At 38.3% G+C, this 26,902-nt stretch overlaps 2 protein-coding genes across 3 annotated transcripts in view; one reads left to right on the forward strand and one right to left on the reverse strand.

The window, feature by feature from the left end:
• phlpp2 (PH domain and leucine rich repeat protein phosphatase 2) overlaps positions 1–20,631 on the forward strand; it is an 86,036-nt gene extending 65,405 nt beyond the window's left edge. The window contains exons 9-19 of the mRNA XM_051898501.1: positions 53–255; positions 344–404; positions 3,920–4,015; positions 6,311–6,466; positions 8,054–8,254; positions 8,359–8,521; positions 9,757–9,887; positions 10,027–10,140; positions 12,473–12,667; positions 12,960–13,191; positions 13,317–20,631. Coding sequence (XP_051754461.1) covers positions 53–255; positions 344–404; positions 3,920–4,015; positions 6,311–6,466; positions 8,054–8,254; positions 8,359–8,521; positions 9,757–9,887; positions 10,027–10,140; positions 12,473–12,667; positions 12,960–13,191; positions 13,317–14,588 — 2,824 coding nt within the window. The 3' untranslated portion in view covers positions 14,589–20,631. The remainder of the gene's footprint in view (positions 1–52; positions 256–343; positions 405–3,919; positions 4,016–6,310; positions 6,467–8,053; positions 8,255–8,358; positions 8,522–9,756; positions 9,888–10,026; positions 10,141–12,472; positions 12,668–12,959; positions 13,192–13,316) is intronic.
• A 1,526-nt stretch (positions 20,632–22,157) lies between these two features.
• Positions 22,158–25,362, reverse strand: marveld3 (MARVEL domain containing 3). 2 transcript variants are annotated; one of them, XM_051898522.1, is made up of 4 exons: positions 25,207–25,362; positions 24,242–24,471; positions 24,014–24,114; positions 22,158–22,961 (listed from the first exon to the last, which is right to left on the reverse strand). In XM_051898522.1, the coding sequence occupies exons 2-4, from the start codon at positions 24,466–24,468 to the stop codon at positions 22,354–22,356; spliced, it is 936 nt and encodes a 311-aa protein (XP_051754482.1). In that variant the 5' UTR covers positions 24,469–24,471; positions 25,207–25,362; the 3' UTR covers positions 22,158–22,353. The 2 variants fall into 2 exon arrangements, with proteins under 2 accessions (XP_051754482.1, XP_051754481.1); XM_051898521.1 differs by having other exon boundaries at positions 25,290–25,354.
• Between the last annotated feature and the right edge of the window lie 1,540 nt (positions 25,363–26,902).

Genomic DNA, 26,902 nt, shown 5'->3' on the forward strand with positions numbered 1-26,902 from the left:
TTTGATGTTTGGATTCTTTGCAGCTGATAAACGGCCTGTTTTTTGTGTGTAGGTTAAATGGCCTCCGCTGTGTTAAAAGTGAAACTCTGGAGCCTGTAAAACATCTCACCCAGCTAGACCTGAGAGACAACCGGTTGACCTCTGTAGACCTGAGCGCGGCCTGCAGTCTGGAGACGCTGCAGTGTCAGCGAAACCAACTGGGATCCCTCACGCTCAGCGGCTACACTCTGCGCACACTCCACGCCAATAACAACTGTGAGTACAAATAGAAATATTTGATGCCAAAAAATATACAGACATTTTCATTTTATTATTATCATAATTACTATATTATTTTTCATAGGTCTAACCACAGTGAACATCTACCCTGTTCCCAACCAACTGACACATATGGACCTATCAAGGCAAGTATATGATGAATTGACATATTCATTCTGTACATACCGTATCCTAATCAGTTGCGACAGTTTCCAGCAGCAAGTAATTTTTTCTGTCCAGACTAAAAGCAAAAAATGCTGCACAAACTTAGCAACAACATTTTGGACCAGTGACATTTCACAAGTAACCAAAAAATGTCTTTTTGTTTATGGTTGTGGCTAGTTAATAAATGTTAATTGTAATTAAATACATGACACACAACATTTTTACAAAATGAGCAATAGTACCAGTAATAATAATGTGTAATCACAAATATCTCTGTAAACTAATTATATGTTATTTATTTACTTGTTGTTTAGAAGTAAAACTCTGTACTAATGTTATTATGGTAAACTAAATCTATTAAAAATTGAGTTACACTTTATTTTAACAGTGTAATTATACTTTTAAGTACTGAGTAATATTAATGAACAACATGCACTTACTATAGGGTTAGATTTATGATTAGGGTTTGGTTTAGGGTTAGTTTCATGTAGCTATGCGTAACTTCCTGTTATTACCAGTGTTACACATAACACATTGTGTGTCGGTAACACATTACAAGTAACGTGAGTTACCTAATAAGATTACTTTTTTCAAGTAACTAGTAAAGTATCGCATTACTTTAAATTTACAACAAAATATCTGAGTTACTTTTTCAGATAAATAATGCAAGTTATGTCAGACGTGGGTGCTGTAGAGACACGCACGACCGAGTATACAAAATAATCTTTATTCTAATTCACAAACTAAAACACAGGATATCGTTGGAGATTATAGTAAACACAATCACTAAACATTGACCACATCGAACCAAGGACTGAGGAAACTAAGGGATTAAATACATGTGGAGACATAATGATTGACAGGTGAACATATGTAACCAAGGGAACAAACTAGGGAACACTGGCAAACAGGGAAACCAAAACACCATGATAATAAAACAGAACATACACGTTACAGTACTCCCCCCTCCGGGAAGGCGCATCCTCGCGCCGTAACAGTCCAACTGAGGAGGCAGGGTGGGGGGTGCTGGAGAGGGACGTGGAGCAGGCTAAAGGCAGTAACCCTGTGACACTGATGGCAGGAGAGACAAGGGTGGCGATGACGGTGGGTGAAGCCAGGAGCAAGATAAGCTAGGCGGGGACCCAAAGCACAGCCAGGACAATGGCCCATGGTGGAGTCGAGGGAGGGAAGAGCCATGGTGGAAACTTGGTTGACAACTCCAGTGACGGAGATGAGACCAATGGAAGTGGAGCCCATGGCGACACCGATGGTCCTGGAGGCGGAGTCGCAGCAATGAGTGTCTGAGGTGGAGCCAGGGTGCCTGAGGACTGAGGCGGAGCCGGTGGGACCGAGGATGGAAGCGGAGCTGGAGGGAAGGCGGAGCTACATGGAGCTGAAGGGGTGGAGAGACGGAGCTTGAAAGTCCGTAGCACAGGCAGGGTGACATTTGACCAAGGCGAAGCCGGAAGGATGAGGAAGCCCAGTGGAGCCTCAAGGACGATGGCATCTGGTGGAGCCGAGGGAGGGAGGAGCCAATCGAAGCCGACAGGTCGATGGACCAAGGTGGAGTGACGGGATCAGCGGCTGGAGACAGAGCAGGGGGATCCACTTACCTGGGCGAAGCTGGAACACTGAAGACCCGAGGCAAATCCACACAATATAGTGCCATTAGAGGAGAAGATGAGGGGCTGAAGGGAACGAGCAGAGGTGGGGCCAACGGACTGGCTGACTTTGGAAGAAGAGGCGGGAGAGGGAGGCTGGAACTGGACAGGAACTGTGGAGACACAGGAGACATTGGGCTGGGCGGAACCAGCGAGGACGCAGGAGACTCTGAACTGGATGGAACCAGCGGAAACACAGGAGACTTAAAGTAAGCTTAAGATTAAGGTAAGCCTCCTCTTCTAAATCATAAACCCCTGGTTTCACAGGCAAGGTTTAAGCTAGTCCAAGACTAAAATGCATGTTTGAGATGTCTGAACTAAAAGGAACTTACACTGAAATATCTTAAAATATGTCAGTGCCATTGTTTTGTCTCAAGATGCACACCAGTAATGTTTTTTTTTCTAGGGCATATTTATAAAAGATACTTAAATGCCCTAATTGAACTAAGGCCTAATTCTGTCTAAGACTAAGCCCTGTCTATGAAACCAAAATATTGCAGAGGTCAGTGTCAGCTCAACCTCAGTGGTGGGAGTGTGGGCGGGGTCTTCTTCCATTCCCTCGTACTCCACTAGCTGCCTCGTGATGACGGACAATGTTGCCGGCTCACACACCTGGTCAGATTTACAGTAGGGCTCGGGCTCCGGGGCTCGGGCTGGCTCAGTCCTCTTGTCTGGCTCTGGCTCGTGTATCGCGGCAGGCTTAATCCCTCCATCTTCAGTGGGCTCTGGTATTGTATCCGTGCTGTGGGGTGATGGCTGGCTGGGCTCTGGGTCCGGAGCAAGGCTGGAAATGGTCTCCGCTGGGCAGATGGTGTTTGCTGGTCTATTGTTTTTCAGCACCCACTCTACAAACTTGCACAAAAACAGAATCAGTATTCCTCAAAATGAATAAAAACAAAATGCGAAATGCAAACTATTAAGCAACCCTTCAATAATTAAAATTTTAAATGATACATAATTTATGTATTAAATATAACTTTATTAACTAATTTCTTTGCTGTTGACCTTCGATGATTTAATTCAACCATACTAAACAAAAATGACTTGGGTTAAACATCTCATTTGTGTTTTTTTTTTTTTTTAATTTAATAATGAAGTAAGAGTGTTAAACTTTCTTCTCTTGAGTCATTTCACTTTTGGTGGGGAAAGGGCCTTGAAATTGGCCAAAAATAGAACTTTCGTTTTTTGTTAATAAAAAACAAACAAGCATGCCCAGCCCAGGTGAGTAAAAGTGACGCAAAAGTAACGCAACACATTACTTTCCATAAAAAGTAACTAACGCAATTAGTTACTTTTTTAGAGATTAACACAATATTGTAATGCATTCCTTTTAAAAGTAACTTTCCCCAACACTGATTATTACTACAATAAATACATATAACGTGTAACAAGGACACCAAAAAGGACACCAAAAATCGTTTTTGTTATTTGAAATAAAGCTGAAATAAAATGGAATATAAATATTAAAGAAAAAAATTGTAAAAAAAAAAAAAAAAAAGTTTGTTGAAGTACTAAAATTACTCAAACCAAAATAAAGTTACATTGAAATATAAAACAATTAAAATGACAGAAGTGCATGACAAAATTACTAAAACATAACTTAAAACAGTAAAAAAAATTCAAATAATATTAAATACTAATAAGGTAAATAATACTAAATGAACACTGCTCCGTACTTGTACATGAATATTGTAATGCAAATGTGACCAAATGTTCATCAGCTCATTTACAAGAGGCTCAACGCACAGCAGTCATGTCCTTTACCCCGCACACTCTTGTACAATGCTAATGCTCTCATGTAATTAGCCTGGAGTTAATTCACTTCCCTCCTGCAGGAATCTCCTGGAATACCTGCCAGATTGGGTGTGTGACAGCAGGAAGATTGAGGTGCTGGACGTCTCCCATAATCTGCTGTCTGAGCTCCCAGCCAGGTGTGCGCATTTGTGTGTTCAGACCCTCATAAACTGCATTTGCACCTTCCCTCTAAAAAGAAACTGTCCTGCTGCTCCCCCATTTCAGAATCTTAATGTCAGCATTTTGTACTTATTTATTCAACAAAAATTGCCCGTTTGATTTGAATGATGTCGGTTAAAGCGACTGTCTGGCCAGACGGTGGAACTGAATAGAAATGGGACAGCATTCATCAGCAGACGCTTGATGAGGCCACTCTGCTGTCTCAAAGCAAAGTGATGTAAACGCCAAGCAGATGAAAGCACCATTTCCAGCTAATTCCACATTAACATTCAGTCATTTGCATCTGAAAGAGCTAAAAGCCGTGCACAAATGAGATAATATGCGGCTTGAAGTTTGTGTCCCATTTGAGACTGTGAGTGTTGCAATCTTTGCCTCGCATGAAAATGCTGTGTTGGTATTTTAAAGGAATAGTTCATTTTAAAGGAGAATTCTGTCTTTATGTACTCAGCCTCATATCATTTCAAACTTGCATTGTGGTTATCTTTTAGTTATATTATACTTGTCAAGCTCCAAAAAGCGATGAAATCAAAAACATGTTTACTGAAAATCTTCAGTTGCAGCTCTCAAATATCATCCTTCATTGCAAAGTCATCAAGTCAATCTACCATGCCAGTTTTTGGTTACAAAATATACAAGAACCTAATGTCAAACCTGGTCAAGTTATATGTTATTAAGGTGTAAATTATATTTAAGTAAATAACTACTTAAATCTGTGTCTATTCTTCACAGAAAACTTGTTTGGCTACAGAAGACTTATTTGTATGTGATATGGCTTAGTGCGATTCTCAAATGAAGCGAGGCATTGTGTTCCTTTTTACGTGCAAGTCAAACATTTGTTGTCGAGAGAACATTTAAAAGCTCCATCTGGTGTTTCGCTGAAATAAAAGCTTGATGGTTTAGGGTTAGTTCACCCAAAAATGAAAATTCTGTGATTTATTACTCACGCTCATGCCGTTTCAGACCCGTAAGACCTTCGTTAATCTTCGGAACGCAAATTGAGATATTTTTGTTTAAATCCGATGGCTCCGTGAGGCCTACATAGGGAGCAATGACATTTCCTCTCTCATGATCCATAAAGGTACTAAAAACATATTTAAATCAGTGGTTCAATATTGATATTATAAAGCGACGAGAATATTTTTGGCGTGCCAAAAAACCCAAAATAACGACTTATTTAGTGATGGCCGATTTCAAAACACTGCTTCAGGAAGATTCGGAGCGTAATGAATCAGCGTGTCGAATCATGATTCGGATCGCGTGTCAAACCGCCAAACTGCTGAAATCACGTGACTTTGGCGCTCCGAACTGCGGATTCGACACGCTGATTCATAACGCTCCGAATCTTCCTGAAGCAGTATTTTGAAATCGGCCATCACTAAATAAGTCGTTATTTTGTTTTTTTGGCGCACCAAAAATATTCTCGTCGCTTTATAATATTAATATTGAACCACTGTACTCACATGAACTGATTTAAATATGTTTTTAGTACCTTTATGGATCTTGATAGAGGAAATGTCATTGCTCCCTATGTAGGCCTCACGGAGCCATCGGATTTCAACAAAAATATCTCAATTTGTATTCCAAAGATCGACGAAGGTCTTACGGGTGTAAAACGGCACGAGGGTGAGTAATTAATGACAGAATTTTCATTTTTGGGTGAACTAACCCTTTAACGTTTGAAAATGAAGAAATTAAGATGTAAGCAATTAATATTGTAACTTTACAGTTTTTTTTTTTTTTTTTGGTAAAGTAAATTATTTTATTTAATTATTATATTGTTTAATATTTTAATGTAGTAATCATATTTTTATTATTATTATTTTATAGTCATATTGATATATATAATCACAAAAGTTTTGGACACATTCTACAGCCCTGCAAACAAGCACAGCAAACCTCCAGTAACCTTTTTTATTTATTTATAAAAATTGCATTTTACATCTCACTCGCAATTTTTTTTTTTATCAGAAAAATTGCAAATTGATTTCTCCACAGCCCTAAAGTACAGTTGTAAGTTGAATGGACTACTTTTATGGTGCTTTGTTTTAAAAACAAAAACTTATTTTCCAGAAAAAAAAATATAGCAAATGGGTTTGGAATTAAATGATGATGAATAAATAATGTTAGAATGTTAATTATTGGACAAAATAACCTTTTTTGCTTTTGAGTTTCTTCCCTCATTCTGAATATGTTTATAGTGTCAGACAGTGTATTTTCTTTTGATGTCTCTCATCTTCGTTCTTTCCTGTCAGACTTCTTAGCAGTATGAGTCTGCGTAAACTGCTGGCTGGCAACAATAAGTTGGAGAGACTGGCTGACCTGCTTGACCACATCCCACTGGAAACACTCGACCTGCAGCACAACAAGTTGCGAGAACTGCCAGAGTGCTTCTTCTACAAGGCCTTAAAGTAGGTCACTCCCTCCTTCTGAACTCTCTCTGTTCCTCTTACTCTCCAGGCTGTGCTTTCTCTCTCTCTCTCTTTCTCTCTCTCTCTCTCTCCCTCCCTCCATTTTCCTAGTGTTTTTCCTCTTTTTCTTGCAATTTCTTCATGTGACAGGTGCAGTGCAAGCTGCAGCTGTGTCTCTCTCTGCTCTGTGGACCTTTAGCCCTGCTGCCTGAGCTCTTCACTAGACCTCCTAGCCTTTTACAGGAACTTATCAAACAAGGGAATTCTCTGGAAACTGCTCTTTGGAAATAATAATCACTATATATATTGACTGGAAGATATTATAGTTACTCAGAGTTGCGGAAGCTACTTTAACAAAAAGTATCAAAATACATTAGTTATTTAATTGGGCAAAATCTTTTTAATTAGATATCAGATTATGTAATTTGTAATTTAATCAGAGCAATAAAAATGTAATTAAAGGAATAGTGCACACAAAAATTAAAATAATCCCATTATTTACTCACCCTCAAGCCATCCTAGGTGTATATGACAGTCTTCTTTCAGCCGAACACAATCAGAGTTATATTAAATAATATCCTGGCTCTTCCCAGCTTTGTAATGTCATTGAGTAGTGTCCGAGTTTTTGAAGCTTCAAAAAGCGCATCCATCCATCATAAAAGTAATCCATACGACTCCAGTGGGTTAATAAAGGCCTTCTGAAGTGAAGCGATGGGTTTTTGTAAGAAGAATATGCATATTTAAAACTTTATAAACTATAATCACTGGCTTCCGGCAACGGCTGTACGCGTGTTTATGAGAGGGTTTTCGTGAGAGGTGTCTATTCTCACCTAAGCTAGCGTAAGCCTACGCCTACGTCATACGTCCTACGTCATATGTCAGGTCAGAGGTCACCCTTCCGCCAGAACTCGACTCTCTCATGATTGTGTGCATGGCCGTTAGCGGAAGCCAGTGATTTATAGTTTATTAAGTTTTAAATATGCATTGACAGATATGTTTCATATTTACAATGTGAACTAAATAATTAAAATATACTCTAACATTCATAGAGACACACATGCGAAGTCAGAATTCTGAGGAGAAAATGCCCTATAACCACTTCTGTGGGGTGTAACGGAAAAGTAATATGACTAGTAGTGTAGCAAATTACTGGCGCCAGGAAATAAAACGTAATGTAATAATATTACTTTTGAAAGGAGTAATGAGTAATAAATGAAATCTTTTGAGTAACGATCCCAACACTGTATGTATCACAGTATAAGTGCATGTGCAGTGCATAGAGGAACTGACATGCTTCTACAATGACTCTCATGGATGTGTAAAGGAGGATATGGCTCAGTGAGACACAATAATATGAGCCAGAACAGCCCGCGGCTCTTCCATTTCCTGTATGTTAATTTACTTGTCATCCATTAAGCATCTCTAATGCTGAAAGATGTACTGCAGCTCTGAGGCTTTGGTTATATCCAAGATGATTTTTGTTTTATAAACATTGCTGTTTAAATGAAAAGAAAACAGTAAAACAGTGAAAAGAAAAGAAAAACAATATTCACCAAATTGCTTTTCCTTTTTCTTCTCATATACTAGTTTAAAGTATCTGAATGTGTCTGCCAATGCACTGGAGACAATCCCGCCGAGCAGCCAATCAGAGGAGAGCCTCAGCACCCTGCAGGAGCTCTATCTCACAGGAAACAACCTGAATGAGAACTGCGCTGCTCTACTGGTGGGGCATCAGAACCTGCGGGTCTTGCATATGGCTTATAACCAATTGCTGTCCTTCCCTGCTAGGTACCTATACTTCACTGACACCTTGAAGTAGTATACTTCCATCTACATCATTCAAGAAAGATCAATGATAATATCTGTATAAATCACCCTTGTTATGTTTTCAGCAAACTCAGTAAACTGGAGGTACTGGAGGAGTTGAATCTGAGTGGGAACAAGCTGAAAACGATCCCCTCCACTGTGTCCAGCTGCAAGAGACTGCACACCCTCATCGCCCACTCCAACCATATCAGTGTGTTCCCAGAGGTCCTCAACCTCCCTGAGATCAAGGTTGGTGTGCGTTTGGGTGATATATGATGACCAGAGCATGAAAGCCTGGCCATAAATATTGTAAGGATCTTAAGGGTCAACCACAGAGTCATCATCAGGTGGCAGTAACACACAGAACGCAGAAAAAAGATGCATATGTTATCCAGTTTTAAATGTATGGGTAGACAATTATAGTAATTTAGGTTACAAGATTTTTTAATGGATATCATCAATGTTCATAGAGAATATTTATGGTTTAATAAATGTTTAAATAACACTAATTACATAGATTAAAAAAATCAAATCTGTGTATTAAATGCAAGTCTTAAATAGACACATAAATGTACATACACTACCGGTCAAATGTTTTTTGGAAGAAGTCTCTTATGCTCACCAATTTAATAAAAAATGCTGCATTTATTTATTAAAAAAACAGTAATATTGTGAAACATTATTATTACAATGTGAAAGAACTGTTATATAATAATAAACATAAATATAATATAATATAATAATAATAATATAATATAAATATAAATGGTGAGAACATGAAAATTAGTGATGCTTCACAGAACTTCTAAACCTAAATTTCTCTAAATTGATTTAGATTGTTTATGTTTAGATTTCATGTTTCTATTTTATATTTAAGGTTTATATGTATAATTTTGATTTTAATATTTATTGTGATTTATTCTTATATATATATATATATATATATATATATTTTTTTTTTTTTTTTTTAATTTATAATATATAATTATTACAATGTCACTATGAAAAAATGATTTAGTTAAAGGGATAGTTCACCCAAAAATGAAAATTATCCCTTGATTTACTTTCTTACAAAAACCCATGGCTTCACTTCAGAAGGCCTTTATTAACCCCCTGGAGCCGTATGGATTACTTTTATGATAGAAGGACTTATTTTTTTGGACTTCAAAAAGAGCTTTTTAGGGCGCCCCCAATTCACTACCATTATAAAGCTGGGAAGAGCCAGGATATTATTTAATACAACTCTGATTGTGTTTGGCTGAAAGAAGAAAGTCATATACACCTAGGATGGCTTGAGGGTGAGTAAATCATGGGATCATTTTCATTTTGGGTGAACTATCCCTTAAAGTCTGGCAAAATTAAATCATTTTTGCTCCCAAATCCAACAAAATGTTGTTCGATGTGGGCTGTTGTTTGTTACACACATTATTTTATATTCAGTGTTTCACATGAAGTATGCTGTATCTCATCTGCTCTTTGTATAGCTGGTAGATGTGAGCTGTAATGAGCAGACAGAAATCCTGTTGCCGGACTCTCTGCCTTCCACACTACAAGAGCTGGACCTGACCGGCAACAGTAGCCTCATATTAGAGCATAAAACGCTCAACCTCTTCAGGTGAGGTGCTACTAAACAGCAGTCCTCTCTGTGGGATGCAGTAACAGACCTGTCTACACTAATTATGCAGCTGATATACTTAAACCCAGGTGGTTAATTGCTCTTTGTCTTTATCTCTCTGTGTCCTTCTCTCTTCCAGTCACATAAGTACATTGAAGCTGGACCAGAAGCCAGCCGTGACAGCTGGAGACGCACAGGGCACGTCCACCCTGTGGGATCATGGTTATGCTGAGATGTGTGGTCAAAGGAACAAGTGAGAAACATCTCTAGACATGAGAGTCAAAGATTTGGAAAGAATGAGTGTGTTTGTCAATGTTGGTTTGATTGGTTAAAGGAAGGCCCAGAATACCATCCCCAATTTTCTATTATATATTGAGGATATATTGGCTGCAGTGAAACTTCAGGGTCTGAAGAGTTCTTATTAACCCAATCCTAAATTTCACGTCAAATCAAAACAAAACAAAACATTTATGTGCCATTCACACACACCCTTCCTGTCCAAATGGGCGTTTCTTGGCCAGAGTGAATCAGGGCGCAAAACATTCTTAAGAATAAAATTCTTCCTAATATTTTCTTCTTACTCTTTTACTTAAGAAAGAAGTTAGTATTTCGTATCCCCTCAAATACTTATTAAGGATGTTCTTATCTTTGTTCTTAATTCAAATTATTGAAAAGTATCTTCTTAAAAATCATTGTAAATTTAGCATAACCTCCAACTTGTCTTAAATCCCCAAAGGTAAGATGTTTAATGAATTATTTATTTAAAATATTAAGCTTTACGACATAAGACTAGCTACATATATAATACATATTACTAGGGATGTGCACAAGTAATCAGAATTACATGACAGGACTTTTGCTGAATTCAAAAATGTCTACAAAAATTAGTTGCTGAACTTCCGTCAAACCAGTCTCAATGAAAATAGTCTGCACGCTTATAATTATTAAGGTAATTTGCAGGCAGCTAAAAAAGCAGGGCTGTTAAGTGTTTTTTCGCTGAGTTAATCAGTGAGTCTTCTGCAACAACTGCCATACGATCATGCAAACACCAGAAACATTTTTTTCTTAGAAAAAAAAAAAATTCTTAAGAAAACATTTGTAAACTTTTTCAAAAATTGCACTTGGAACATTATTACGCATTTTTCTTGGAATTCATCTTAAAGGGATAGTTCACCCAAAAATGAAAATTCTGTCATCATTTACTCACCCTCAAGTTGTTACAAACCTGTATGAATTTCTTTCTTCTGCTAAACACAAAAGAAGATATTTTGAAGAATATGGGTAACCAAACAGTTACTGAGCCCTATTGAAAACTATTATGGAAGTCAATGGAGCCCATCAACTGTTTGGTTACCGACATTCTTCAAACTATCTTATTTTGTGTTCAGCAGAAGAAAGAAATTCATACAGGTTTGGAACAACTTGAGGGTGAGTAAATGATGACAGAATTTTCATTTTTGGGTGAACTATCCCTTTAAAGCCCAGGACACACTGCACGATTTTTGGCTGTCCCAGACAAAAGATTGCCATCGTGAAACAATCGTGGTGATTTCTGTGATCGTGGCTCTTAATCAGTGGTCCTATGTCGTACAGTGAGAGAGGTTCAAAGACGGTCCTTTCCCGGTCTTGCGACCAGAGATAGCCTACGATAATTTTCTGACAGTGTCAGAAATTCATCATGATCAACGCACAGTGTGTTTGCTGCTATGACCTACGTCTACTGACCAGCCAATAAAAATGCGACATGAAATCAACGCGACATGGCGCTAAAGCTTAAAACTGCTTACCTCAAGCTCTTTTCCCTTCTTCTTCCTTTTTTTTCAGCACACATAAAAACTACAACTGCCAAAGTGTGATTCAACATGATCTTTTTGTTTACCACTAGCGCATGCTGATGACGTTTTATTCTTCTATAGAAACTTGCATCGTAGCCCACGAGTCAATAGGTGTCATCATCGTACAGTCTACCCAAGTTTAATAGATCCATGTCGCACAGTGTGATAAAGTAATGATCTTATAGGATTGCTAAAATCATGCAGTGTATCCCGGGCTCAAGAAGATTTTCATGAATCCGGCCCTAGATATTTTGCCGATCAAAAATCTGGCTCTGAGACAACTAATTCACGAACAAAGAAATACTTGGATGGCATAAAAACAGCTGCCATTCTCAGAATAATCATAGCGTTGGTTTTCGCAGTAGATTTCGCAGTTACCAGGGGCAAGACGCAGCGGGGGGGCTGGTTTAAATGCAGAATGCTTCCCATAGGCTTAAAGGTCTTGTTTCTACATGTTTAATGTGACCTCAGTGTGCATGGCTCCCCCTGCGAAGGGCATTACCTCCAGTTTCAAAGCAGTCAGTCTCAAATATCGTATCCTCTGTACTCTATATCCACCAAGGGGGGCCACTTTTGTGCGTTTGTCAGTGAGAGTGAGTTTGTGTATGTACCTATATATAGGTATGTCCATTACTATTCAGTAAAATGTATTTGTAATGTGATATTGTACACATTGTAACATTTTAGTTGGGTGTTGTTTTAATGAAGACCATTTCTTTGATTGAAATCTTGTATTTTACTTGGGTTCAGGTTGTGTGTGTCTGTGCTGGCTGTGGATCGCTTCGGGGACAGTCCAGAGGCTGCTTATGGGATTTTTGATGGTGACCGTAATGAGGAAGTTTCCAGGTTACTGCAGTGCACCATGGGAGATGTATTGGCAGAGGAGATACAGCACTCCAGTGTGGATAGTGTATACATGTGCAACACTTTCCTTACCTCTCATAGGTGTGTTTTGCACACACGTTTTGATTAAGCTGTCTTTTCTTATTCATAAGTTTTGTATGCTTTACCTTGCTTGTATAATAATTGGTAACACTCGATAGCTTGTCACTTAGTATAAATTGTATGAATTTATAAGTAATGAACAAACATTACATGGCTCTCTTGAATACTTGATTCTGATTGGTCAGTTGTGACATGTTGCATTCAAATATTTTTGTTTCACCAAAATTCACAAAGAGCCTTAGATTTTTTTAGCTAAATGCATTTTTTTTGTTGCTGTTGTGCATTTTTGCAGGAAACTTGGCATGGCAGGCCAGAAGCTAGGTGCCTCTGCTCTGCTCTGTTACATCCATCATGAGTCCTCCGAGCCTGGCAGCTACTTTAGCCTCACTGTGGCCAACGTAGGCACCTGCCAGGCTGTCCTGTGTCGTGATGGGCAACCTCTTGCCCTCTCGAAAGTTTTCAGCCTAGAACAGAGCGCTGAGGAGATGGAGCGTGTCAAACTGGCTAAAGCTATTATCACTGAGGTATTGACTCTCTCATTTCATACCCGTTAAGTTAACTGGCTGATGCTTCGTGACATCAATATGTCCATAAGTGAGAAGTAAAAGCTTTTTTGTTTCTTTAATCATTTGGCTCTTTTGTGCTGTAGGATAACAAGGTGAGTGGGGTGACATGCTGCTCACGGTTACTTGGCTGTTCCTACCTGTTTCCTTGGGTGCTTCCCAAACCCTGGGTGCACACAGAGCCTCTGTGTTCCCAGGATGAGTTTCTGATCCTAGGAAACAAAGCACTCTTCCAGAAGGTTTCCTACCAGGAGGCAGTAAGCACAGTGCTAGCTGTCAGAGACCCCCGCGCTGCTGCCAAAAAGCTCTGCACGCTGGCACAGAGCTATGGGTGCCGGGATAATGTCGGAGCAGTTGTGGTGGCTTTGCATATCGGAGAAGACAGCTGTACGTGCGAGCCTCCTCTCTTGACCGCAGAAGCACGAGGACCACCTGCCCCGACACCTTTACCGACCTCCGTCTCCCCTGGTGACCCAGCCACACCATCATCTAGCAGCGGCATTGCCTCTGAGTTCAACAGCGAGATGTCAGCCTCAGAAGTGGGCAGCGAGGCTGGGTCCACGGCCTCGGACGAGCACCCCTCTTCAGGACCAACAGCTCGTCCAGAGCGCCGCTGTAGTCTGCATCCTGCTGCTACCTTGTGTAACATGGGACCGCTGGCGAGCCTGGGGCCAGGGGCGCACCCGGCTCTGTTCCAGCGACAACCTTCCAGTGCCACCTTCTCCAGCAACCAGTCAGACAACGGGCTCGACAGCGACGATGAGGCTCCTTTAGAAGGTGTCATCTCAAACGGGAGTAAGCTAGAGGTGGAGGTGGACATTCACTGCTGTGCTTTTCAGCTACGCTCTGGACCACCCGAAAGTCCCAAGGACCTGGACGGCCGCCATGATTTGAGGGGCTCGGACTATCCCAATAGCAAAATGCGTCGGCAAAACAGTGTTGTGGTTTCTGCCACCAACGGCTGCCTACTGGCTGTATGTGGGCGAGAGATCTCAGATCTGAAGAAGTCTCCTTCCACCTCCAGCCTCTTCGGGAAGAAGCTCTCTAATGGCTCGGTAGTGGCTCTGGAGGATAGCCACAACATCATTGAAGTAGCACTCGAGGCCCCCAAAAAGAAATCTGGATATTTTGCCGCACCAGCCCAGCAAGACCCGGAAGACCAGTTAATTATACCGCCTAGTCTGGAGCAGGATGTGCGGGAGCAGCTGAGAGGCCAGAGCCCTGTGGTTCCCGGGCCACCGCCTCCCTCAACACCACCCTCGGCAAGAGACCCCAACTGGGACCATCCTCACTCCACCATCCCCGGTCTCCACCCCACCACCGTCCTGCAACAGGATGTCTATGACACAGCTCTATAGTGGGTGCAAGCGGACCGCACCATTGGAGCATCTCCGCATCATAGTGCCACATCAAAGAGGCTAGCACGCACTTCCTGCCTTCGAGATATTCCAGTTCTTATTTAGCGCCGTCATCACGTGTGAGTCCCTGCATGTGCATTCTTGGGCTGATCTGCAGTGGCATAGCCACCTCAGAGATGTGTAACCGGAAGGGTGGAAATGGATGCAAATGTCAGGACCGATGAAATCACGAAGATTGAGGTCTTTGATTGAGGAAATACATGGGCTATTCCTGACCAAAAACCACAGCATGGAGCTGGAGTACCTCATTCATCACCATGCGCGAGTTCATTTCGACATTCGCCCTTTATATCAAAGGTCACAGGCTTACGTAGGCTTCAATTATCACATTTGCCTTCTGGCGGAAAGATACTATCAGCTAAACTGAGACCAAAAGTTGAGAAAAGTGCCTCTTGAAGATGGTTGAGGTTCTGAGAGCCTTTACTGTTCTGGTGTACGTGCAGTTTTGTTCTCCTACCTTCCCATAGTGGCAACCAGTCAGTAATCTGCACTTTTGAAGTCCGTGAGGAATATTTCAGAGGGTCAAAAGGATCTCTTCCCCATCTGACCTGCTGGAAACATCCCACTCCATTTCATGGAAAAGAGTAGTTGTTGTGGAAAGATGTATTGTTGAAAAAGACCAGAGCTTTCGCCACCTCCCCTGATCTCCTCACTTGTATGCATACGGGATCTCCCAGACAAAGCCATGGGGGTCTCTGGAACACTCTGCACAATAGAAGAGTACAATGAACCCAACGTAACATTCAAGCCCTTACAGATCTACCTGGAGAGGGACTGAGCCTAGTGATGGAGGTCAGAGTGAGAACCTCTATTTCTTAGTACATCCAATACTCAGTGGAAGCATTGCCACACCTTTATGGCTAAGGTCAATTGGGGAGCAGAAAGACCTCACAACCCTGTCTGAAATCATAACTTGAGCTGTCTCGGGTTGTTTAGAGTACTTGAAGTTTCGAGTGTGCCATGACTCATACTACAAAGCCTCGAGCCATGAATATGTCATTGGGTCTTTGTAGTAGTGTGGTTTTGCTGTTGATCTGAGTGAGTTTGGGATATTTTCTCATTATCAAGGAAAAAAGTGAACAGCTAACACATTTTTTTGTATGAGAGGTACAGGGCATATGATATCATGTATTGTGCAGTGTGTGTGCGCTTTATTTTAGCCATGCATGGTACGTATAAGGAAAGAGTTTTGTTTTATTTTAATAGGGGGACCAGAGGAAAAAGAAGTATTATTGCATATTGGGTCACTTTTGCAATTTGCAATTGCCACAATCACTGTATCAAGGAATTCTGTGCAGTAAAACACTGTGCCCATGGTTTGAGGAGACATCTAGTGGTGTTTATTGGAAACAACAATGTTTTTTTCAGGGTTTTCCCTGCAAGTTTTTCGCAATTCATTATTACATTTAAAATATTTTTTTTTAAATTAATAAAGAATTAGGGAATTAAAATTAGGGAAAATCAAGTGCAAAGCCCACTGTTAATTGTTAGATATTAAATTTAGTGATGTTCTCTGAAGCCCACTTTTTCTTTTGCCAATTTTAGAGCATCCATTGCATTAAATTATTTATAATTTATTAGGTGCACTCTCATAATTCATTAGAAACTGTCCTTACATAGGTGTGCAGGGAAAACAACAGTCCCTATTGACACTGAAACTTTGATGTACTTTAAATGTAGAAATCGCATCTCATTAAAAAAGTGTCAGCATTGGCATATTAAAAAAATCAGTACTTGAATTTGTAGATCACCCTTGAAAATGAGCTTAAGTACATTTGTATGCTCAGATATTGTTTAAGCCATTTCATCTCAAGATTCAAAAGATTCATTTTGTGAATTATATCCATTGCGACGGACATTTTGAGTATTTTTCTTTTTTTAATTAATATTCTTCATGGTCAGCTGGTAAATGCTCTTTGTGCCAAACTTGCATACCGATTTGTGTTTGCTATATGTGTGAGAAAAGGCTGCCATGTAACTAATCTGGATCCCGGTATTTAACATCCAGGAAGATTTTGAATCGAACTTTTACTGCCATTAACTTTTCTGCAAGCATTAGAGAGTCATTTGTGGTGTTAATTATAATTGCCTACAGACCTAAAACTGTAGCTCTTGTGCCAAAAGATATGTAGTAGTGGTATTTGAAGGTAGGTGAGTTATTTTGAGTATTTCAGCCATCCCTCGGGTGCTACTGAGAGCTGAAGCCAGTGGCATGGATGCAGCAGCCCTGCATGACTCATAGGGTTTTTTTCTGTCATGGTCTTAAAGGTAGTTTTGCACCACACTTTTCTTTATTCCGATTCCCATTTTTTGCACACAAAATGTGAAGTACATTTTACTGGAAATTGATCCCTAGACCAATCCCTAAATCATTTAGAGCTGTATGCTTAAGTGCATCAAGTATTGTTGTACAATCATATAAAGTAAAACGGTTTTACACTGTATAAGCACTTTGTACGTAGCTCAGAGAATCTATATACATAGACATATTTAAGAATTGCATTTTAGCTATTTGTTGAAATGCATATAAATCAACATTAGGCTGTGATTTATGGCCTCTTTTAGAAAGTAGGTATTTTTTTCTGTTATAACCCCTAAAATATGTAATTTCTTATGTTTGGTTGAGAGTATGTGGTTATTGAGGCACAACATGCTGATTCATACTGTGCTAAGAGGCAGAGTTCAAGCATTTGACGGCTTGCTTTGTTAGCAAGATGTAGTCTAACTCTGTTATTAGCTATAGAACTGAAATGTAAAGTAATTTTTCAAACAAATGTCATGGATACAGCAAATCATGCTGCTTTTGAGAGCACCTTAGTCATTCTATAGCCCTACAACATGATGCATATCTGCATCATACTTAAAAATGATATATGCAACAATTATACATGTCTAATTAGATTATTAATCTGAAATTATTGTGAATGGGACTGGGAAAATCAGTCTGTGGGTGTCAAGTGGAGCGCACTGTTGTGGAATAGTTTCTTCACTCTAGGCAACAAGCTAGTTGCTTTGCCACATTTACAAATGTTGTATTTTAGGGGGCATTTACACGACACCATTTTCAACTAAAAACGAAAAACTTTTTATGCGTTTTGGCCGTTTATTTACACGACAACGGCATTTTGGGGGCCTGAAAACGCAAACTTTTGACGTCATGCGCATGCGTATTACGTATTTCTTTAGGCAACAAAGTGACATCTTTTAAATGCAGCGTTTTTAAAGATAAAGTGTGTGAATTTTAGCGGCATCTAGCGGTGAGGTTGCGAATTGCAACCAACAGTTCAGCACCGTGCTTGCCCCTCTCTTTTGAAGCACTTTAGAAAAGCTACAGTGTCCGACAAAAATGTTGTTGTCTGAGACAGCAGAGTAGCAGTCAAGCAATGAGGTTTCTTCTTACTTCTAACAAGGAACGGTCTCTGCTTCTAATAAACCAGACTACTACTACTACTTCGTGTGTATTCAACATAGTGACGATGCAAGCTGCCTCTAAAAACACAAACGAACATAGTGACGAAACGCGCTCTGTAGCGCAGTTTGTCCGTTTAGGGCTACTGTAGAAACATGCCGGTGCAAAATGACGACTTGACATGGAGGGGGGGACCCGCTGTGTATGTAGATAGAAATGGCTCATTCTAAGGTAATAAATACATTACGGTTCATTATGAAAGGTCTTTATACACCACTCAAAACATAGTTATGTATATTATATTGCATTTCTGTCAATAGATCCTCCTAAATTTCACACATAGCACCTTTAAATGTTTTCACGGAGCCGTGTGAACGGGGATCGTTTTGACAACGTTGTCATCTGTACACGAGAAACAAGCAAAGGAAAAACTTTTCCGTTTTTAGTACATCGATGTCGTGTAAACGTACCCTTAGATCCCTTAAACATTTGTGCTCTGTGATCTCCTGGCCAAAACATGCTGAGGTGAAACTCTGAGCAAACGTTTTTGAAGATGTTAGCCAAATGCAGTTTTCCTATGCGTTATATTCAAATAGCCATAAAGTTTATATCCATCCGTTAAATGAAGGGCAGAGGTGATTCTTAAAGGGATAGTTCATTCAAAAATGAAAATTCTGTAATCATTTACTCACCATCATGTCGTTCCAAACCTGTGTATGACTTTCTTCTGTGGAACACAAAAGAACATTTTTTGAAGAATGTTGGTAACCAAACAGTTTTGGTTACCATTGACTTCCACTGTATGGAAAACAAACACTTTTTTCTAAAAATACCTTCAACAGAAGAACGAACGTCATACAGGTTTGGAACAACATGAGGCAGAGTAAATTACAGCAGAATTTCCATTGTAGGGTGAACTGTTCCTTTACAGGAAGAACACAAAGTACAGAACATCCCCGCTTACATTAAATATTAGGATTTTTTTATTATTATATTTTAACTTTTTAGGACATTTGGGGATTCTAATATTCTATCATGGAGCATGAAGTATTTTTTTTTTTAAATGTGATTTGGATGATTTGTATGCCAGTGTGTTAGTGGTGTCTTAGTTGGGCATTGCACTAGAAAATGATCTTGATCATGTTTATATTCAAACTGAACATAAAAGTTAGAGAAAGCTTCTTTTTTTTTTTCTCAGATTCAGCACATTGAATTCTCTATAAGTTTCTCTGATTTTACTCTTGTGGGAACACTTATGCAGAACAAAATGAACATGTTACAACAACATAGTGATTTAGAAGATAAAACTATGATATAATCACACAAGCAATTTTGGATATTAAAACTTTTTTTTTTTTTTGGTTAAAATAATTCCTCTTATCACAGCTCAATTGTAAGCAAGCCATTTATAGGTTGATTCCCACAAAAAGTGTAAACATTCTGGATTTTTATCTGTGTGTGCTTTGTGCTTGACATGGAAATCAGTCTCAACCAATGGTGTGAGCTTAGGGGTGGGGCTATCTGTTTGTCTAACCAATGACAGATGGGGGAGTGTTGCAAACAGTGATCATATTTGCACCTCCATTTGGCAGAAATGTCTTCACGTAATTCTTCGCCTAATTTAACAATACAGTATGTTTCTGCTCTTCTAAGTTTTGACTCGACCTCTAGTGAGGTTATCCGAAACATGCTTCATCCTCTGTATCTTTAACAAAGAAAGCATTCGCCTCAAGTCTGTTTGTACATTTGCGCAGTGTGAGAGTTGCTGTTGGTGCATGAAAAGTGTGATTGTGGTTTTACCGTGACAGAGATAATATTTTCATTCGAACGCAAAAACGCATATTTATCTGGCGTATTCATTGACATTTTTGCACATAATCATGGTTCGTTCTGGACAGACGAGGGTTAAGATGAAGTTCCTGTTGTTTGACATGTGACCAAAGCTTGATCTTGTCATCATTTATGTACATTTTGTTTTAAAGAGATGCTTTAATATTTCCTCTCAATGCCAAGAAGCTGAGGTTTATTTTTGTACTTCATTGTTTCATGCAAATTTATAGGTCCTCCAGTGCAGAATCTAGGATTTAAGGGTTCTATGGTAAACCGTCACCCATCAAGGTACTATCGTTGAAGATACTAATTATTCATGTATTTAATGTGAGAAGCATGCCCTATATAAATGAGTATAAATATATAATATAAAGAATATATTATCATGTGATTATTTGTATAAAATATTACCTTTTGTTTATAAGAAATTGTTTTAATATCTGAATCATAATGTATATTATATTTTTAAGTTTCTATTTTAGCATGCAGTACACTGCTGAATATTTTCATTGTGTTAAATTATTTAATTGTTTTTAGTTTAGGAGATCATTTGAGTTCAGTAAAAGGACTAAATGCGAGCACTTTTGCCGTCTGTCAGCTAGGACTGTACTTCTTGGGATTTTTGAGTGGGTTCTGGTTCATCGTTTCATTTCAGATGCTGCTATGCTTAGTTTTGAGCAGAAAGCTGTATTTTTAATTAACTTTTCAGCCAAGTAGCAATAAAGATTTTTACTGTGAAACATGTGTCTTTGATCTCACAACAGTTCTTTATCAGATGTATTTGCATATTTGTCTCAAAATACTTTAAATATAGTCTGTATAATAGATGCACGTATAAAAAGAAGAAAAACAAATGATTCAGCTTAATATGGTGAATTACAACCTGTGAGCCTTTGGCACCAAAGGAAATATAGACATAATGAACTTATGAATATGCAGTATATAATGTAGACTTCATTTTGTTAATATATAGTTGTTTTTGTAACATGAAAAAAGTATGGTAACTCTTTACATTAAGCCTTTGTATAATGCATTAAAGGTATTCATAATGTACATTATAATGCATTATATCAAAAATAATTGTAAGCAAAGCTAAAATGTATAATATTAGCAGATTCCTTGTTGCGTCTGAAATTGGTTGCTTGTCATGTTTAATGCATTATACTTTATAAAGGTGTGTTCAATGAACAGATAAGTATTTAAATGTATTATGACTGTGGTTACAATTATTCATGAGGCCATAAGTGCATTACAAGGCCTAATTAAAGCATTAAAATACTTTTATAATGCATTAAATATAAAGGCTTTAAGTAAATTGCAACCTAAAGTATATTATAAAACTATAAAATGTGCAAAAGTATGGAAGCTTGTTTCCGCCACTAAATAAAAAAATGAAAAAGGTAATTGCGACTTTTTATTCTCAGAATTGTGTGATATAAAGTCAGAATTGTGTGATATATATATATATATATATATATATATATATATATTTTTTTTTTTTTTTTTTTTTTTCCCCGGTTTCAGACAAGGATTAAGCTAGTCCTAGAATAAAATGCATGTTTGAGCTGTTCTAACTGAAAGTAACTTGTACTGGCATACCTAAAATATATCAGTGGCCTTGTTTTGTCTCAGAATGCACACCAGTAATGTTTATTTCTAGTGTAAGTTTATAAAAGCTACTTAAATGCCCTAATTGAACTAAGGCCTAATCCTGGCTTAGGCTAAGCCCTGCCTGTGAAACTGGGCCATAAAGTCGCAATTCTGACTTTTTTTCTCAGATTTGTGAGATATAAACTCACAATTACATGTTAAAAGTCAGAATTGCGAGATGTACTGTAAACTTGCAATTGCCTCTTACAGTCGGAATTGTGAGTTTATATCTTGCAATTCTGTCTTTATATCAAGAAATTCTGACTTCATAACTCGCAATTCTGACTTTATATCATGCAATTCTGACTTTATATCACGCAATTCTGACTTTATATCATGCAATTCTGACTTTCTAACTCACAATTCTGACTACATAACTCGCAATTATGACTTTATATCACGCAATTCTGACTTTATATCACGCAATTCTGACTTTCTAACTCACAATTATGACTATATATCACAATTCTGACTACATAACTCGCAATTATGACTATATATCACAATTCTGACTACATAACTTGCAATTCTGACTATATATCACCCAATTCTGACTTTATAATTCACAATTCTGACTTTATATCTCGCAATTCTGAGTTTTTTCTCAGAAAAAGTCACAATTACCTTTTTTATTTTTTATTTCATAATGGAAACAAGCTTCCATACAAAAGTCCTTTATAATAAACTTGAAAGCAAAAAAAATTAGAAGTTGAAAAATATATATCCTTCTGACATTGTAAAAATACTAACCAACGCATTTACATGGGCGCAAGTAAAATCTCTCGTGCTTCCCAAATACATGAAATGGCATAACACTCAGAGGTTGTTGTCTTCTGTCGGCCTCTGCTTCATCTTCCGCACTTTTATGAAGGCTTTGATGGCCAACACTGCACTTATGGGGAAAATAATAATCCCCAGAACACCAAACAACCCTCCTGCTATGTCTGCCCCATTGAGATTGCACTCAAATCCTCTGTGACCTTTGCTGCTGTACATCGCTTCCCTCTCTTTACAGATGGGGTTGTTGTAGATCTCCTGCAGCTTTATGAAGTAGAAAGCGAGAGCAGGAATAAAACCAAGACCTATGAGCGCATCCAGCAGGGCTTCAGCCAGCAGCAGAGGGGGGAAGCGGTAGGGCATGCGAAACACTCCGAGAGCCAGCATGGCACAAACATAAAGCATCAATGCCCCGCCACATGCCATGCTGTAGACGTAAGGGGGCAGTTTGAGCTGGTAAAACTGGTCGTCGAGCTGCTGGACCTTCTGTGCCTCTGCTCCAGTGAATGCATTGGCTCCTCCATAATAGTACTGGTACAGACCGCCCAAGCTGGCGATATCCCGATACCGACCCGAGTTACTGTGGTTCACTCCAGCACAGATGATAATCAACAAGCTTAAGAAGAATTCCATGGCCTGACAGATGCCTACAGGACATGAACATATGCACATTAAAATGTATTTTTATAAATACTGTTTGGGGTCAGTATGTTTTTTTAAGAAATTAATAGTTTTATTCAACAAGGATGAATTAAATTCATCGAACGTAACATTAAAAAAACATTTATAATCAGTGTTGGGGGTAACATTACAAGTAATGCGAGTAATCCGATTACTTTTAAATTTACAAAATATCTGAGTTACTTTTTCAAGTAGCGCAAATTACTGTTTATAATGTTACAAAAGACTTATTTCAAATCAATGCTATTCTTTAAGTTAATCAAAGAATCCTGAAAAAAATGAAAACAATTTTCACAAAAGTATTAAGCAGCACAACTGTTTTCAACATTGATAATAATAAGAAATGTTTCTTGAGCAGCAAATCAGCATATTTGAATGATTTCTGAAGGATCATGTGACACTGAAGACTGGAATTATGATGCTGAAAATTAAGCTTTACCATCACAGGAATAAATTACAATTTACAAAATATTCAAATAGAAAACAACCTTTAAATTGTAATAATATTTCACAATATTACTGTTTTTACTGTATTTTTGATCAAATTAATGCTGCCTTGTTGAGCATAATTCTTTCAAAAACATTAAAATCTTGACCACAATGGTAGTGTATATAAGTGCAAAACCACTGAAAGTAGTGAAACTACTAACATAGTCGTTTCATATATATATATATATATATACATATACATATATATATATATATATATATATATATATACATATATATGTATGTATGTATGAAGACTTCAGATGCAAAAGCCTCCGAGTATCATCTGAAATTTTCTTGTAAAATGGGCATTTTTATCAAGCTTGTATGTTTATGTTCAGTTATGTTAAGACCTAAACATACGAGCTTGATAAAAATGCTTATTTTAGAAGAAAATTTCAGATGGCACTTAGAGGCTTTTGCACCTGAAGTCTTGATCATTAATTATTAGGTAGGTTAGCAAGACACAGTTTCGAAGTAGCTTCTCCAGAACTGGTTGAAGCCAGCAAAATCAAAAAAATTAGTTTACCTCTGCTTGTTGTAATGTATTTTAGGTTGTAAAGTGCCCCTTTATGATTATGTGGTTGACTGTCATCATAGTATGAAGATAAAGTCTCAGTGTAACTGGGCCTGTAAAAAAAAAAAAATAATTAAAACAGGCAGAGCAGAAAGTCAAAGAAAGCATGCATATTTTTGCATGTTTCCAAATATAAATATTTGTGTAGGTGAGAAAGAGCACATCAAAATCACTCCTTACACTCCCTGACTATGATAACGAGTGGCGTCGTACACACGGGGGTCCCTCTGTGTGTCAGCATATCTTTGTTTCTCTCTGTGGCTTTGTGATCTGTCGTCTTCATCAGGTGCTCTTCTGTCCTCTCTGTACCTCCTGTCCTGTCTGTGTTCACGTCTCCCTTCATCTCTCCTGTCTCGACTAGAGTAGTCTTTGTCCCTTGTGTGATGATGCCGGTTTGATTCTGCCATTGTCTAAGAAACGAGAACGCATTATGTTCTATAAACGTTGTGGGAACAGTGATTTGCAATGTTTCTAAAACGTTAGTGTCCAGTTTTCTTGTCATGATTAGAACATTATTTAAAAGGCTTTAATAATGTTAGTACAACATTCTTAGTTATTTTTACTCACAATATAACATTCTTTGAACATTTATTTGTAATATTCCAAGAAGGTTAACATTAACATTCATCAAGTACAAATAATATCATAAGGATGTTCCAAAAATGTTCTCAGAACGTTTTCTCTTAACATTATGAGAATGTTCAAGTAAACACCTCATAAAGATGTTCCAATAACGTTGTTCTAACGTTTCTCTTAACATCATTTACATAGGCTAACCTTTACAAAACATTAGTGGATGTTTCACTGAACGTTCCTGTGTTTCAAACTTTTCACGTGAGTTGCTAAAGTCCCCGGATAACGAAACCAACACATAAGACATCGGAGTTACATTATCAATTAACTGATGTGATTGAGCTGGTTGTTGTTTTAAACATTCAATATTCAATCTCTCATCTAAAAATATTTTCCAGTTTAATCATATTACTTTTATAAAGTAAAGTAATCGTTTTATCTAGTCACTCACTCCATATACAAGAATGAAGAAGTCTAATTTCCTGAATCAAATCACCAAAATAAACCGTACTAGGTAACGAAAAACTACACGTAACTCAGTAATAAAAAAAATGAATTAATCCAGAGCCTACCTTTTACCAAAATAAACGAAATAAGCAGTGATTTGTCGGAGTTTCGTTCAGTTCTCTGGTGTTATTGTTACGGAGCTACACACCTGTGAAACCTGTCTGACTCTGACTCCGCCCCACAGATGCGTCATGACGCCACACAGTGGCTGCGTCTGGAGGGGATTGGCAGAACTTTATTTTTAATTTAATAAAGGTAAAATACTGTTTTTCATTAAAGGATATTATTGTGTATTATGTAAACAATGTTAACAAAGGTCTTGAATACATTGTTCATTTATTTATATTGCTAGCATAATTTTATATAGGCTACATAAACAAAAATGCTTAAATTTATCCCCAATGTTTAAGGTATTTATAGTGGAATTTGATTGTTTTATGTCTTCTCTGAAATTGTTAAAAAATAAAAAGTCATTAACATGTTTAAAATATTATAATATAATTTTCGGATCGCCTGTTACCGATTAATGTCACACTTTGTATTGCTCTATTTTATGCTTCTATGCTATGTTTGTTATTTGTTCTATCTTCAATAAAAATAAAGAAATAAAAATGCACGTCCTAATCCAATGTTAGCTTCACTTCCTCTCTCCTGAGATACCTTCATCTGATCGATTTTTTAAGGCAGCATGTATCCTTCACTGCCTACCTTTAATATCCCACAATCCTGTGCTTTCCATTCTGTGACAGTTGAGCTAAAAAATAAAGATGGCGTATGAAAGTTGCAGTTGGTGGTCAATTTGTGTGTAAATGTAAGTTTTTGACCACTTCTTTTGCCATTTCTAGCAAGAAAATACTATTGTAGAAATTAAATATTTGCTTAGTTATCACCAAAGCTCTCTATTTTGCTGTAGATCATTAAACCGTTATGCTGCCTCAGAAGTCTGAAATCAGTTTTGTGAGGTTTGTACGCAAATGCTGCCTACAAAGTCATTGCCTGATAAGGCAGCGAGGCAACACGCACACAGCAAGTCAGCTAATAATATTTCCAAGTAGGTATGGCTTTAGCCTGGAAACCCCCAAGTGGGAGGAGCTTAAGCCGCTAGTAGGCTGGATTTCATAAATGGGCGGGGCTTAGGCGTAAATCCCCAAGCGCGTCATTGCCAGAGAAGGGTCTGTCTGCATCCTGCAGTACTACAAACCACGCCCCTGCAAGTTACACATGGAGAAGCAGGGGCTCTGATGTTGTGGCTGTTTTATTGTAGGGGGCGTAACTTGAGGTAGGGGGCGTGGTTTGTAGTACTGCGAGTCGTGAGAAACACAGTAGGACACAAACATTGCACGAGTGCCCACTACTGGCGGAACTCGTGCATAAGGTTAAGGTTTAGCCATTAGCTATGTTACCATCCAAACTTGTGCACAAATTTGTAATATCGCATAAAACATTTGCGAATAAAGCACAGTCGAAGAGAACAAAATCGTCACTTCCTGATAAACTGACGCTAAATATAAAAAAAAAATGGAAGTTGCTGCAGTAGAAGCCACTGTATATAATAATTTTTGTATATAATAAATTACTTGCGCGCAGACGAAACCCAATAAATGCTATCATGTTATCTTGCATTCAGATGCCTGGTCGGTGTATGACATTAAAGTACCGCGAGAGCGATTTGAAAGCACACGGAGCCGTCAGCTCTCTAATCGCTCTCACGGTACTTTGATGTCATACACCGATCGGTCTGCACAGCGCCGCTTCAAATTG

The sequence above is a fragment of the Ctenopharyngodon idella genome, chromosome 7, assembly GCF_019924925.1.
Source record: "Ctenopharyngodon idella isolate HZGC_01 chromosome 7, HZGC01, whole genome shotgun sequence".
Lineage (NCBI taxonomy): Eukaryota > Metazoa > Chordata > Actinopteri > Cypriniformes > Xenocyprididae > Ctenopharyngodon > Ctenopharyngodon idella.